The 16,913-nt window shown below is 39.6% G+C and overlaps 1 protein-coding gene across 1 annotated transcript in view; it reads right to left on the bottom strand.

Annotated features, from left to right (window-relative positions):
- Positions 1-16,913, bottom strand: part of LOC121871347 — a 67,793-nt gene that overhangs the window by 43,795 nt on the left and 7,085 nt on the right. Inside the window, exons 2-3 of the mRNA XM_042373566.1 lie at positions 10,526-10,720; positions 2,702-2,823 (exon numbers count right to left, since the gene is read on the bottom strand). Of these exons, the coding sequence (XP_042229500.1) occupies positions 2,702-2,823; positions 10,526-10,661 (258 nt within the window). The 5' untranslated portion in view covers positions 10,662-10,720. The remainder of the gene's footprint in view (positions 1-2,701; positions 2,824-10,525; positions 10,721-16,913) is intronic.

Raw genomic sequence — 16,913 nt, 5'->3', positions numbered from 1 at the left:
CTCGGTTAACGAACGCCTCGGTTAACAAAATTTCGGTTAACGAACTGCCTCCCATAAGATTATTAAATTCGGTTAACGAACAAAAATTCGGTTAACGAATTTCTTACGAACCGACCTCAACATGTTTTCGCTTGCACTGGCCGGTCAACCAGCTTTAGTATTAGACCACCAACACATTAATCGGTTCTAGGGCTTAAATTCCTTACTATTTTAGGAAATATCAAGAAGTTTATACTACTGTATTCAATAATTTTAAAAGTTTAATATTCAATTTTTTAGTCATTTTAACAATTATTGAACATAATTGAAGGTAAAGTGACTAGTTTAATGCGCGGCATCCAGCCTCTTAACACAGCAAACAGGCGTTAGTCTCTCTCTGTTTTCACTGGAGGCAACATCTTGCTTGAGACTCTCTTCAACTAAATGCTTTTTTCTGTGTTTCCAAGCAAATTATTGGCCATTTTGAAATATATTTTACATATTGACAATATATAATGCAGTGCAGTGTTGATTTAAAGAAAATAATCTTGAAATACACCAAGAGAACTAAAATTTTATGGGTGAAATGGTGCCATGGGGTGACTTCTCTTCCACCCTAATGCCTTCTCTTCTTCCTTCTCCTCCACCCCCATTCTAATTCCCATCATCATCATCATCATCATCATCCAGGAGCCTTCTACATACACACCTCAAAGTAAGCGAACTTTTCTACCATTTTTGTTGAATTTAGGCAATTTTCGGTGAGCTGGAACCAATTACCCAAAAACCCATTGAAACAATGGTTTCGGTTAACGAATTTTTCGGTTAACGAACAACCTGCTGGAACGGATTGTGTTCGTTAACCGAGGGACCACTGTATAACCCCAGTAATGTTGTCAGCACATACCGAGGCATCCCGAGTGGAAAAGTAACATTCATCCCAGGGAAAGTCGGAGATGAATTCTCGAAAGGATTGCCAGTTTGCCTTCCGATAGTGCCATAGTTGGCGTTTAGAGGGGGGTGGGGAAGGTGGTCGTGCCCAGTTTAATTTAATAGAAATAAGATTGTGATCAGAAGACATTAAGGGGGCAGAAATTGAGTATGAATAGTGTGAGGGGTCAGAGGTAAAACAAAGATCAAGAATGTTTGTAAGTTGATTGTGTCAATCTGGAACAAGTGTAGGGTGTTTAATTATTTGTTCCAGATCATTAAGTGAGGAAAAAGAGAGTGCCTCAGATGTTGATAAATAAACAACAATATCATTTATTAAATGATAATACACTAAAATATTATTAATTTGGGTGCTGAAGATACAGTAGATGTTGTGATGAGCATGAGAGATGGAGAGCACTGCTAATATGGTGAGGGAGCTAGGATGATCAGCTGTTTGTGCTTTGTAAACAACAGACAGATTATTTAATACGACGCAATGACTCATCGGGGTTAAGCGTGGGATTTCTTTTTCGGGAAAGTTTATTATTTTTTAATAATAATAATATCAACCCGGCACCAAATGAACCTAAACAATATGGGAAATTATGGCGAAATTGTATAAAGACACAATAAGTCCTGGGCTACGAACCAGCCGAATCGGGCAATTACGGTAGGCCACATAGGAGCAGTAATATCTTCAGTACCATTACTGAGGCCTCTACAGCAGCTCATTATGAGGTAAGAAAGGTACACTTTATGTACATAATTAACACTGCTAATTTTTGGGCTCCCATAATGTTGATATTATAAATATGGTTGGGATAAATTACAAGTACAGTATACAGTAGTACATATATTCTTTCCAGTCATAGGTTGTGAAAGGGAAACCTAATATTCAGTATAAATGCATGCTTCATTCACAGCATTGTGTGTCAGGCGTGTGTGTGTGTGTGTGTGTGTGTGTGTGTGTGTGTGTGTGTGTGTGTGCGTGTGCTTGCACGTGTGTGCATGCACGTGTGTGTGTGTGTGTGCACGTGTGTGTGTGTGTGTTGATGGCACAGTGGTGGTGATATGGGTCACGTGGTGCAGGCCACTTCCCTAACATCACACCACATTTACTTGCTTTCTCATTTAATTTAATTTTTCTTGAAACATAATACAACTGTATAATATAACTAAGTAACTGTGTAGTGTTCAGAGGGCTTAAATACAGTTTTGGGCTCCATTTATGATTTTTTTCTTTTTGGTCCCTAAATTAGGGTATGATATTACAGGTAGGATATTAAAGAATAATATTTGCAAAATTTTACATTCGCAAATGTCCCAGGAACCTATCTCTTGCAAATGTTGAGGCTCTGATGTATAAGCACAGAAACGTTGCCACACACTAGCCTGCCCTACAGTACTGTTCACTGCTTACTGTCCTGCTCAGAAGGGGATACTCTCAGATGTCTGTGTCAGCAATTCAGCATCATCTGACACTACGAAAAAATACCCCTCCCCCCCCCTTTTTTTTTCATATACCAAAGCACCTAGAATAAAAATAATTCTGATAAAAGCAAATTTTCGTAAATCAATGTTACATAAATCGAAGCACTCCTGTATAGTGTACCGGTAATTGACATCCACTATAGTGAAGGGGTTAAGAGTCAAGACAGCTGAAGCTATTACATTTCAATTAGCACAAGTGTTTGAGTATTTCACACTTGTTCAAATGGGGAACAATTCTTGAAAACTCTTATGCAACAAATCGAACAAAAAAATTATCCAGTTGCACCCATAAACTAACCTTGGGGTCGATGATAACTGCCTGCTTATTGTTGTCGCGCCATAGTTGTTGCCCCAAGGTGCCTTCACTGCTGTTCTGACAAAATGGAGAGGTGCCACATGGCTCATTCACTGATACCCCACCTGTCCAAGAGAGAAGCACTAATGTTACAATGGCAATCCTCTCCTCTCAGTTCCTGCAAATTAATCTCACCAAAGGAGGGGGAAGATTAAACTGGTTATTCATTTCTTCCCTTCATTTATGACTTTGCAGAGTCAATAAGTAACCTGTGAGATAGTGAACTAGTTAGGAATGGGATGGAAGATGTCTTTTAACAGGAGAGTTCACTGTTGGCACTCCAAGAGATCACTCAAATGTTATAAAAAGAAAGGTTATTCACCCTGCTATACTGTACTTCTTACAGCTACAGAAGTAACTGAGCTCATCAGAAAGGTGACACTGATATTCAGGCAGTAAAGTAGTGTCTGTCAACCAAAATCTTTCTATAAAATTGATAAATATATAATGTGGCTACTACTGTATCATAAATGTATGTCTAAGGAAAACATGTAATAAACCACATTAATTGTGTGTTTGGTTATACAGTCAACCCTCGCTTTACGCGGTCCCACATTCCGCGTTTCCACGTTTACGCGGTACCCTGCCGAAACCGGAATGCTCACATTCCGCGGTGCGTGTACCCCTTTAAGCGGAGAGCGGCTGGCGAGCCGCGCCATTTTTGGATCCAAACCTCCCGCCATCTCTCCCGCCATCTCCCGCCATCCGCCATGTTGTGTAAGCGGCGCGAGCAGGGTGCGCACAAGGTCGCCCAGTCATCAAAACATTACCGAGTTCTTCACCCGCCACCCACCACAGCCGGCCCAAGTCAGTGATAGTGATAATGATAGTGAGGATATGGACTTATATGGACTTTGAGGGGTTTGACAAAGAGGCCCTGCAAGCCTCTGTGGTGGATAGTGATACAATTGATACAAGTGATACAGGTGAGGGCCAATAATCTGCCCTCTGCCTCGGATCCCCGTGTGCCCAGCCATCTTTTCTACTAATGTAAGTGTTAAAAAACCTAATGTTATTGATATTTCTCTTAATTATTAAGCATACCATCATAAAATTGCTTAACTTTGCTTCACCGAGGTTGAATTAACGCGTAAAGTGTGCTATACTGTATTATTAGTTCCTGTAAAATAACTGTACAGTGAACCCCCACTTTACGCGGTTAATTCAACCCACGGCGGCCCACATAAAGTGAGAAACGCTTAAAGTGAACAACATAACATATGGGATTAATTGAAATAGAGACCGGGCCGACCCCCAAACTCCACTTTTTCCCGACACAATACGTACGTTGCAGTAAAAATAACTTCTTAATTTTATGATGGTATGCACACACAATTAATAATTAAGAAAAATATCAATAATATTAGGTTTTTTAACACTTACATTAGTAGAAAAGATGGCTGGGCACACGGGGATGGGGGGTTGGTTCCGAGGCAGAGGGCAGGCTACTGGCCCTCAGGTGAGTCTTCATCGGTGTCATCCACACTTACTAGTGCCTCCCTGACAAATCCCTCAAAGTCATCATCACTGTCTCTACCTCTGTCACTATCACTGGCTTGGGCTGGCTGTGGTGGGTTGCAGGCGAAGAACTCTGTTATGCTTTGCTGACGGCTGGTGTTTATGTTGTCGTGATAAACCTTGATGTAGGGCTCCATAGTCTGCAACAGCTGGGTAGTGAAGATTTCATACCTGTTTGCGTCAGGGTCGTCGGAAAGGAGGAGCTTGGCTTTCTCGATACACTCGATGGCACCCCTAACATTACTATGGGATAAGCGGCGTTCTTAATGGGATGACGCACCACCTGCCTCTTCACTGACGTCATCATCATCTACCATGTCGTCGGTAGTCACATCAGGATCCCTTATCACCTCCAGGATGTCGTCGTTGGTGGTCTCAGAGAAGCCTGCAGCTGTAACACTCTGAGCTGCTTCTCTGGCAAGGTCCACTGCTACTGCAACAGTCTGAACCTCACCAGTCGCAGATTTACTCTGCCTAACGGCCGGAATGCCTTGCAACACATGTCTCCATGCGTGACGAACAGTTGCTACAGACAGCTGATCCCATGCCTCCACCAAGAAGTCCACAGCTTTCTTGACATTGAATGTTCACCAGAATTGTTTTAAAAGTACTTGTTGCTCTGCCAACTGTTGATCCTCGTCGTCTTCGCTCTTGCTATCGGTGTTGGTGTCACTCAGGTTACGCAACTCTTCCTTGGTGTTGGTGTAGTCGTTCAGGAGCTTGAATTTTTTAGTAGAGAATGCAGCTTTTACATTACAGATTAACTCTTGGTCCATGGGCTGTAATATAGACGTAGTGTTGGGAGGAAGGAAGACCACTTTTACGTTGGGGTGACGATCTAACAGTAGGGGCGAGTGTCCTGGTGCGTTGTCCAGCAGCAACAAAATCTTGAATGGCACATTCTGTTGCTCACAGAATTTCTTCACAACGGGAACAAAACAGTCATCAAACCAGGAGAGGGACAGTGTAGAGAACATCCACGCCTTACGTGCGGTCAGCCAGTGGACATTTAGCTTGGTCATGTCCATGCTCTTGTAGGCGTGCAGCTTGCGTGCTGTGTGGATCACCGATAACTTGAGCTTACAGGTACCGGAGGCATTGGTGGTAAACAGGACGGTGATGCGCTCCTTCTGCAAGTTCCGGCCCCGACACTTGCTGGCATTCTTCACAACGAAGGTCTTGGAAAGTAGTTTTTTTCCAAAAAAGACCAGATTTGTCCATGTTAAACACCTGGTCGTCGGTGTACTGTCCTTCCTCCATAATTTCACGTAAAAACGGAGGAAATTCCCTAGCCGCAACACGGTCAGCACTAGCTTCTTCACCACCAATGTTGATATTGGTGATCTTGTTTCTCTTCTTAAACCTCTGTAACCACCCAGAGGAAGCATTAAAGGGTTTGGGCTCTGTAATTCCCATCTTTCGTGACACTGCAGCATACAGTTCACGTGCGTACTCCTTAACTGAGCGCGTGTCCACCGCCATGTTCCGTCGCGCCTGACGCACCAAGTAGCTCACAAGTAATTTTTCTGTCTTGAGAAGCACCTGGTTGTGGAAATACTTGATCATAGAAGCACCTGTAGACTTTGTGATGTTCATGTGCTCCTTTATCTTGGCTGCATCCTTCTTAATTGTCCTGATCGTAGACTCGTTAACACCATGCTGGCACGCGAGATCAACCTGTCTTGTTCCTTTCTCCAACTCTTGTATGATCTTATACTTAATTTCGTAGCTTCAGGAACGCCGTGTCTTCTTTGGCTTAAGGCGGCTGGGTCCAGGTAAGGAAAGGTTTCTCTCTGGGGGCGGTGGTCCGGCGGAAGCCATTTTACAGAACAATGGATTCACGTATACACGGTGTGGCCTGGAGGGATGAAACTGCCGCGGCTAGGTCAAGCGTCGTCTTTCCTCCCTCCCTCCCGCGGGTGGACACATCATATTTCTTTAAACCAATCACAGCTAGCAGCGGAGGGAGGTAAGGATGCATGGCCCAATCACAGTCCGATACGTCATATGACGTCACTGATAACGCAACAAAGACACACACTGCGCAACCTACTCGCACCGTTTACACAACATGGCGGATGGCGGGAGAGATGGCGGGAGGTTTGGATCCAAAAATGGCGCGGCTCGCCAGCCGCTCTCAGCGTAAAGGGGTACACGCACCGCGGAAAGTGAGCATTCCAGTTTCGGCAGGGTACCGCGTAAAATTGGAAACGCGTAAAGTGGAACCGCGTAAAGCGAGGGTTGACTATATTAACTTATAACGCTCTCAATGTTATTAAGTCAACAAACAAGCTTCCAATGTGTCATCATTCTCCTTCAATCACCAAATAACTTATTCCTCAAACTCATGTGAAGACAAGGAGATTCATCACTCACACAACCATACACAAGGCCACTAAGCCAGTTGCCTAATTGTCCATTATCTACCAATTTAATCTCATGCAATATGTGGAAAATTTAATAAAAAAAAATTCTATGGGGACATTTTTACTTGTGTACAAAGAAATGTATATTCCCTTATGTCTTTGCCCTTACGACAATTATTTCATTCACCTGTATTGTGTATATTTTTTGTGTGCGTGTAGACACACACAAAACACATACCAATATAGTAATGGGAAAATACTCTCAAATAATCAGAAACAAATTTATTAAAAATGTGAGTCTACCCTCAAGTCTACTCCATGCTTTGTTATTAATAAAGAACGGAGTAGATTTGAGGGTAGACGGTCACTTTTTTAATAAATTTATTTCTGATAATTTGTGAGAGTATTTTCCAATTATTATTTATTTGTATGTAAAGGAAATTACCGTCTCTTGAACAAATGGCTCCCTGTCCCGGCCACAAAAATGACGGCAACTTTAAAACTACAAGCAGACATTCTTGGGTACATCCAGGGTGGTATCAGCGAATAATAGAGGACCGCGAAATTAAATTCTGCGAATTATTCAGTAGTACTGTCTAAGTAATATCTCCATTAGCCAGGATCCCTCTTCACCCGAAAATTTTGGGGATGGGGGATATTTTTCCAGCTTTGAGAGATGAAATAATGCATCATTCTGGAAAATTACAGTACAGGAGCTCCTCTACTTACGAACGAGTTACGTTCCTGAGGCTTGTTTGTAAGTCCAATAGTTTGTAAGTCCAACTTTACTCTTGTAGATACCAAACATATTGTAAAAAATAAAAGATTATGGATATTTAGCACAGCTATACCCTTTAATACAGCCTTAAAACCTGGCTCACTCTTCTCCTCTTAGGTAATGTTTGTTCTATCTGGAATTTTCTTCAAAATAATCCAGTCTCATCCACATTAAGCACCTGTTCTGGCAGGTAAACCCCCTCAGTGATGATGTTTGTATCTCTGAAAGTTTGTAAGTTGAACGTTCTTAAATAGAGGAGCAGCTGTACTCGGAAACATTCCAGGAATGGGAGATTTCTTTCCGGTTTGAGAGATGATGTAATGCGCAATTTCTGGAACTTCTTAGAACAGTTTCTGGTACGCATACCCAGAAAATTCCGGGGATGAGGGACATTTTTCCAGCTCTGAGAGAGTCATCTCGTTGCCCAGAAATCTCTCATTCCCAGAAGTGCTCTGCACCAATTCTTCTGGTAATTAAGCAATATGAAGCAAGAAAAACTTCTCCACATGATCTTGGTCTCACTACTTCAACTGTGCACACGATTCTGAAGGAAAGTGCTCATATTAAAGAACATGTGAAAGCCTCAACACCTTTAAAATGTACTGTTATAACAAAGCAGTGACTACGTGTTCTTTGTGAAATGGAAAACCTTACAATATGGATGGAGGTCCAAATGCAATGCCATGTACTGCTTAGCAGTATGACCAAACAAACTAAGGCTAGAAACCTGTTTGACGATTTAAAAGTGAGAGCATGGTGCTACTGAATCCAGTTATGTTGTGAGTCATAGATGGTTTACTAGATTTAAGGCTTGTGTTAACTTCCAGTATGAAATTGAGTGGTAAAGCTGTTAGTGCAGATACAGTTGCAGCTGAAGCTTACCTTGAAGTGTTAAAAAAAAATAATTGAAAAAGGTAGTTATAAGGCAGAACAAGTGTTTTAATGCTAATGAAACTGAATTGTTTTGGATGAAAATGCCAGAGCAAACATATATTTCTAAGGAAAGAAAGACAATGCCAGGATTTAAGGCTGCAAAGGATCCCCTTACACTTCTGCTTGGGGGTAATGCAGCCAGGAATTACAAATTGAAACCTCAGCTGGTTTACCATTCAGAAAATCCCCAAGCCTTTAAGAGCTGTTTACTTTTGGAGCAATCGAAAGGCATGGGTCACAGAAGTTATTTTTGAAGATTGGTTTATCCATTGTTTTATTCTTGAAGTGGAAAAATATTGCAGACATAAAGACATATTCACAATTTTGCTGGTCATTGATAATGCTCCAGGTCACTCAACACACTTAAATGGCTTCCACCCAGATGTCAAGATTGTGTTTCTCCCTCCCAATACAACATCAATCCTCCAACCCATAGACCCACTGCAAATTTTAAGGCCTATTATCTAAGGACGCCTTTCGCCACAGCAATAGCGGCCACAGAGGAAAAGAGCGTCCGGACTTTACGACAGTTTTGGAAGAGTTACAACATCTACCAAGCCATCCAGAACATCGGTAAGGGCTGGGCTGAAGTTACCCAAACCTGTATTATGTGGTTTAGAACAGTGGTTCTTAACCTTTTTAGGGTCATGCCCCCTATAGCAGTTGGTTCTCATCTCCACGCCCCCCTCCTTCCTTCATATAAAATTCTAAATCTAAAAATTATCGTTTCTTCATCAAATTATCGTACACTTCCCGACATTATTACTACCTCCTTAATTCAGTCACTTTTAGTGGAATTTCACATTTTGATTGACGTAGTTACCATTTACGACATTTTGAAGTATTTGTGAGGAGCGAGACCCCCCCCACAAAAATCCAAACGAGGACATACACACACCTGTTAAGGCCATTCCTTATTTTTGCTCTGGGTTCGCGCCCACCCTGGAAATTACTCACGCCCTCCTAGGGGAGCATGCCCCTCCCCCCAGTTAAGAACAGCTAGTTCAGAAGATGTGTCCCCAGTTCATACATGGTTTCAGAGGTTTCGAAATCTATGAGGAGGCGGCAGACACATTTGCAAAACTTGCTCAGGAGCTTGAACTGGAGGTAAATGCTAATGATGTGGAAGAACTTATCGAGTCACATGGAGCTGAGCTCTCAAATGAGCACTTGATGAAGTTGGAAACAACAAGGATAGTTGAGAAGAAAGCAGGTGAGGATTCTGATGAACCAGTTGAAGAGCCACAATGTTTCCTCACCAAGGAGATGGCAACAACATTCCGTGAGATTGCTTCAGGGCTATAATGGTTTGAGAAAATGGGCCCAAATGCCTCAAGAATTTTTAAATTGTATAGACAAATTAAGGAGTCACTGGCCTGTTATAGAACTATCTATCATGAGAAGAGAAAAGCCACCATCCCAGTCATCACTTGATAAGTTTATAAGGAAGGTTGAGAGGCCTGTGCCTTCCACATCTCCACAACCTTCCATCTCCTCAGCACCTGATCCTCAATATGTGGAACCTGCCCATGATGTGACACCTGTTTCCTCTCCTTCCTCATCTAGCAATTAAATCCATCTTCCATCACCAAAACCCCACCTTCTGATGAGCAAGCAAGCACCACTATTTAAGGCAAATAATATTTATATCCACTAATTTTGTAAAAGGTAATTATTTTTTATTTGAGCTCCATGTTCAATACAGTACAGGGTACAGTACAAATTTACCTTATGGAAGGTTCATTTTTGGTTTATGCAAAATTCAGCTTATGGATCTTATGCTCAACTGGTCCTTTTGACATCCACACACCAAATGGGATCATATTGAATAAGACAGTTTTATTTGCAATAATATTATCCTACAAAATCTGATGGAGAGTACTGTACTGTACTGTATATCCTACCATTAAACATATCAAGCCATACTGCAATAGGTGGGCTCTGCCAGACTTTACAAGTCACTCACTGATACCCAAGAGGTCATAAAAGAATCTTTGCATATCAAGAAACAAATACAATCACTAAACAATTTTCACAATAAAAATAGTGGATAGACAAACTAATTCTTATGTTATTCACAAAACATCAAAAGAATGCTCTCCTGGCATCTTCTTTATTTATACAATGGTGTTAAATGCACATGATACAATGAAGCAAATTTAAAGATCTGACCTGTGTCTGCAGCCACAATGTCTTGTACCAAGAGTGATGAGTGAGGCTGTGACAGTGCTTTTGCCATGAGCATTACAGCCTCGCTGTGCCGCCAGCCTCGCAGCATACGGCACAGCAGCCCACACATGGACAACATTTTGATGTATGGTGGAAGCTAGTGGACACTCATCTGTTGATTTCACATTGCCTCAGTCACTGAAAATATTATAAAGGTTAGTTATTACTGCACTGTCACAAAAATTCTGAGGTGAGATATAGTACCCTATTTTATGGCATATAAGATGCACCCCCAATTCAGTAAAGAATATTTAGGGAAAAAAAACTTGTGTGTATTTTTCTCCTGAAGCCATAGTTTTCTTCAAATAATATTTAACAGTAAATGGGAGGAAAAATACCAATACCTAATTAGAATACAGTAGAACAAAAAATATTGTACTGTATTGTCATTTGGCTCCTGAACTACAAAATTTTTCAATCGTTTCACTACACACAGGAGACCTTAAAATATTTTTTTGTACATTCTGTATGTAGGATTGAGTGTGCATGTAACACTGAAAAATATATATTAAGTACAGAGTATATCTACCCAAAATCACAACTTGAAAAATAACCATAATATAGCTCACAGCTCAGCCTATAAAATACTGAAAAAAAAGCAATAAGATACTGAAAAAATGCAAGGAATATTATCACAGATGTAAGGTAACAGCCTACACAGTAAGTCAAAGGGCTGAAGCAAACTCACAACTCCCGGTTCCTCATTTCCCAGCATTCATAATCCACATCACCTACCTTTCTTATATTATTTAACATTTGTGCTACTTCAAATAACATTAGCATACAATCTAGATAAAAAAATAAATAAATAAAAAGCAGCTATAACCATTAAGGGAAATCCAAATGAAAGCTTAACACAACTCCCATTTGAATAGACAATGGCTGCTTGGCCACAACACTCGCCATACAAAAGCAGCCCAGCTGAGAGACTACCTCTGCTGACTCCCTCCTCCCCTTTTCAGCCTGCTACTTCTTTTTATTTTGCACACTATGTATGTAGGATTGTGTGTGCATATAACCAAGTAGAGAAAATTAAGAAAAAAGTTACGTGTACCTACCTGAAATTATCAGTTGAAAAATAACCATACAGTAATACCTCACCTGGTAATGAGAAGGCTAGGGGGTTGTGGCTAAAGTAAAGAGTGTAACTTGGCAACACCAACCATGTTAACAGATGCAAATGGGAAAAAATTATCTGTAAATCCTCACTTTTATCAGGTACTTGTAGATTTAAAGATAAATGTTGCAGGCAAGACATTAATAGCCAGTAACACTTGTAGGAGTTCAGAAACAGGTACTGCTTAGCTCTGAAAAGTTGCTTGCCTACCCGATGGATGTTAATCTTGCCTTTATAGTTACAATAATTATTTTTTTAATTAATTAAAAGTGATAATATGTTTATGCCTTTTGCAAGCCACTCTCGCAGTCCAAATCTCACCCTTAGACCGGCCGATGACACAATCTGCTTCATCACCCATTCATCTGTCAATGACGCTATCTGTGTCATCCAAAATGCAGAGTTATCATTTCATCATTTACAACTTACTGGTAAAATTATACAAGTTTTTTCATCATTCTTTATTGAGTTAAAAATATAAACTATCTAATTTAGTGATAAAGAACCAAATAGTTGTATAATGATATGGGATGGCTGAATGAGTGTGAAAAACTATCTTACACACCGGATTCCCACATGAGTGGTCTGGCCAGTGTGAGAGCTCAGAGTCACAGGAAATATCTTGCTCCGGCCCGTGTAGTGGAGCAAATAGTGTCATCAGCCGGCAAAAGGGTTAAGTAAACAATAATACAGTATTTTTAACTTTGGAGTTGGGCTATGAAGAACTTAGCCTACTGGACATAGCAACTATGGGATTCATTAGCCTATGGAAGACCGCACTTAAAATATAGGGTGCGGGCTGATTTTTTTAAGCCCTTTTGGGGAAAAAATAAGTGCATCCTATACAGGTACTCCCCGACTTATGACCCACTCGACTTATGTCCACCCGCACTTACGACCTGCCTCAGTCGTACCAAAATTTGGTCAAATTATGTATTTATGAGTCAGTACACAGACAAAATTTTCATCTGTAATTCACTTTAAAATGGCTGGCAAGCTTAAAAGTGAGAGTTTTGTGGTGCTGAGAAGAAAAAGAGACCCCCATTTTAGATTTTCTATGTGTTATTTAAGCATTTCCGACTTATGACCATTTCGACTTACGACCTGGATGTCGGTCCCTAACCCCGTCGTAAAATATATTAATTAATGAATATAATAATATATATGATTTAAAATCTTTTATAACAGGCAAATTTATTTAGAAAGAAAAGCATAGTGGAGAATAAAATATTATTATGAGTACTAAAGAGACATTTAACCAACCACCACACTCACAAGGATAATAATATTGTAGTAAATAACTAATTTGAAGATCTGGAGAAAGCACATGGAACAGTTCCACCCACATGAATAAAAACACACCTCACAGAAGGTAATCACAAAGAGTGTACTGTAGTAATGGTGGTTATTTACAAAACATTGAAACGGAGGACTGATACTGAAATCCCATTCTAAATCTGAACTTAGCAACTCGCAGAATCCCACAAAGTCAATGGAATGTAAAATGCAAGAAATCCCTAGAACAGAGGCAGCTAAGACTAATTCATTAATTAATAATTACTTATACCTTCTTGTTGAAACTAAGGCCCTTAATCCTTATGTGCTGGCTGACCCCACATGAGAAGTCTCTGTTTATGACCTTATAGCTACCCATCCTAACTGGCTCACTACATCTAAGGGACAAAATTTCAGGCACCCCGAGATCTAGATCAAGAATGAGAATTTGAGAAATTAGATACCCGGTAGGCCTTCTCCTCACAACCTAAGATCAATGGACAATAACATAAGTTGACCAGTTGTTTATGATTAAGTTATGTGGCAAAGTGGCCCCCCCCCCCTCCCTTCATGTCAACTTGATCAGTGTGAGATGAGTAAAACAGTCATTCTGTATTGTGGATGTTGAAATCACCCAACATCATGAGTTGTGTGATGGGATCAGAGTTATGTATATTTTCAATGAAAGTAACAGACAGCCTGGACACAGGAGATTGACAGAGAAGAGTGTACAGTACAGTGTCTTATAGTAAAATTACAGTACAGGTGTAAGAAATAAATATTGTGTTAGATTATTTGGCAAAACATCCATGTTCTTCCTTATCATTAACCTTAAATAAAGTGTCTAAAAAATAGGTCATTACCTTCAAAATACCGACTGCAAATTTACTAACAATATATGTGTACTTATGTGTATAAAATTCTGAAACAATGTCAGAAATTCATTAAACTTATAACCAAAAGGGACTCAGGTTAGATTTTCTTTCCCAAACTCACGCAATGACCATCTGTGCCTGATAAGGTTTAGCAGAACCCATACACTAGCCAGAGGTCCATGAGCTCTACACCAGCAAACGAGGCTTGACAGAAGAAGCTACAAAAGTGATCATAGCCATTGCATTACTGATGACCAAGTTCTACCCCACACCGTTGCCTAACATAACTGTCAGATGTAGGACACTTCAAACTGTATAGCTTCACTATGTATAATGTTAATCAAAATTAAATATCCGAATCAATAAGCTAAATTTTTACATGTACGTATAACACAATTTTACTAGATACTGCACTTAAACCATTATTTATTGTAGTACTGTACATGGCATTCACTAAATACAGTGCTGGGATTTCATTTAATAATCCATTTCATATCTTCAAGAACTAGGAACCCTGTGCAATTTGCAATACATTTCCGAAGGAAAATTGCATACTGGTTGAGCCCTAAATAGATGCAGTCACATACCCAGAGAAGCAAATTTTCCTCAGCCAAAAATATAGGTCATGAAGAGACACCTACAGACAGATGTAAATCAGGGAAAGTCATTTTTAAACTCAACTTGGCATCCCCAAGGAGGATAATCACAATATATAAGAACATTCAAGCTGTAATGGTTCTCCCTGTAGAGCACAAATATTAAAAGATATACAACTGTATCATCTGCCCTACTGACAATCAATATAATTGACTCGGTTCATATACAGTATAAAACAGAAATAAATTAATTGTGATAAATGTAGCAAAGAAGAAAAACATAAAAAGAAGTGAGAGCATATTCTCTCTCTCTCTCCCTCCCTAACAGGCTTCCATGGGGAGATTAAGGCAAAACATAACTTCCTGATACAAACAACAAGTAAATAATTATTACATGTGCAAACACTTCCAGGATATTGTATTAATTACTAAAAAAAAATAAATTAATTTATTGAATAAAGAATACAAAACACATAAATAAATAACTCATCACAATAGCTAATGGGGAATAAGGATACAAATTTAATATGCTGTATTCTGCAAATTCAATGAGAGTTAGACATTTTATCAATACAGTACCTGTACTGTATGTACAATGAAAGACAAAAGTCGTGCCGTGAAATTTGGTGAAAACATTTGCCGATGGGGCTAAACTTTTGGTGTACTCTGCCTTGTGGCAGGGCTCTCATAATGTTTCACGAGTTATATTTAATCTTCGGACAAAACCGCGACACGCCTTTTATCTTAGATTGTACAAAAAATGGAGGATCGACTTACAAACTTCCAATTTACGGTTGAAGCAAGATCTATGAGGCATACCACAGCCAAGCACCTCACAGGCAAACTCTTGTCACTACCCATGAGATGTACAATGCTTGTCAACAAGACACATTATCCTAATGACCAGTGGCGGCTCATCGGTAGGCACTGTGGAACTGCGGCACCCCCTATTTCACCAGATATATATGTATTATATAATATAATATATCATATATGTTTATTTAGTTATACGTGTACAAGATATTTAAAAATATTATCAATAATCCTTTAACTTAATGTCAATGGCCAACCTCTAATTCCGAGAAAACAGCAAGAATCCCTGTATGTGGAACAGTCTTACTCGACAGTTCCAATAACGGGCGTTTGCTTTGTTGCACGCATGTGCGCATGTCCTGGAGGCAAGCGGGGGCGAGCACTGTGGATCACACATTGCCGATCTGGTTATCAGTGTGGGAGGTAGTGTTTATGCATCATTCTGTGTGGTGCTTACGCGCCGTCTGCTATATCAAGAGTATTTGAATGTGATAAATTGTAGATGATGTGATATCATACTGTATGATATCACATCATCTACAATTTATCACATTCAAATACTCTTGATATAGCAGAAGGCGCGTAAGCACCACACAGAATGATGCGTATGATTCATACTCATAGAGACTACATTTTGTATACATTGTTTTTCCAGAAACTTTATTGTGTAGAAGAATTTGAATTAATTAAACATGGCTTCCTTATTTTCTCAAGAAACAAGTTCTGTGACAGTGAGTGAACTTCAACAACTTAAAATTTTCACAGTTGTCTCTTCATGAGAAAGTTGCTATTAAGACAAGAGGCCGTCCCTCACCTGATATTCAAATACTTCAGCCAGGAATAAGCAACAGTAAGAGGTATATTTGTAGCTTTCATTCATAATGGTACCAAAGGAAAAATTGGCTCTGTGGTTGTGAAGTAAAAAATACATTATTTTGTTTTCCGTGTTTGTTGTTTGGAATTGGAAGTGATGTAACTTGGACAAAAGACAGCTTTAGAAATATAAACAAAATGAAAGAAAAAACTGAAAAACATGAAAAGTCAAAGAAGCATATTGAAAGCGTGGTTTCACTATCACTTTTAGGAAGCGTAAATATTAAAGAAAAACTTAGTGAAGCCTATAGGTATAGACTTTCGATCAATGAGCATAACAGGAAGGTTACCAAGAACCGTGAAATTTTATCCAAGATAATAGACTGCATTACATTTTGTGGACTTTAAAATTTCTTTACATGGACATGATAAAAAAGATGATTCAGTAAATCCAGGTGTATTTAGGGGATTAATAAATTTTGCATCTAAATTAGACCCAAATTTAAAGAACCATTTAGAAACAAGTACGTAGAGTCTTCACAGGTGTTTCTAAGACTATTCAGAATGAGATACGTACTTGACTGCCTGCTGCAGATATACCGTGATGAGATAAAGAAAGAGATTAAAGAAACTTCATTTGTAGCTGTCATGGCTGATGACACAACAGATGTTTCAGAACACACTCAAATGGTAATTGTTCTACGGTACGTGCTGAATGAAGAAATATTTGAGCGTTTTGGGGGATTCTTTATTCCAGAAAATCAAACTTCAGATGGCATATCAAAATATATTCTAGAGCAGTTAGATATAATCCTTCAAGGAAATAGACAAAAACTGATAGC

Source organism: Homarus americanus, unplaced genomic scaffold (assembly GCF_018991925.1).
Source record: "Homarus americanus isolate GMGI-L3 unplaced genomic scaffold, GMGI_Hamer_2.0 scaffold45698, whole genome shotgun sequence".
In the NCBI taxonomy this organism is placed as follows: domain Eukaryota; kingdom Metazoa; phylum Arthropoda; class Malacostraca; order Decapoda; family Nephropidae; genus Homarus; species Homarus americanus.
The sequence above is the reverse complement of the archived record's forward strand: the minus strand, read 5'-3'. Positions and strand labels throughout refer to the sequence as shown.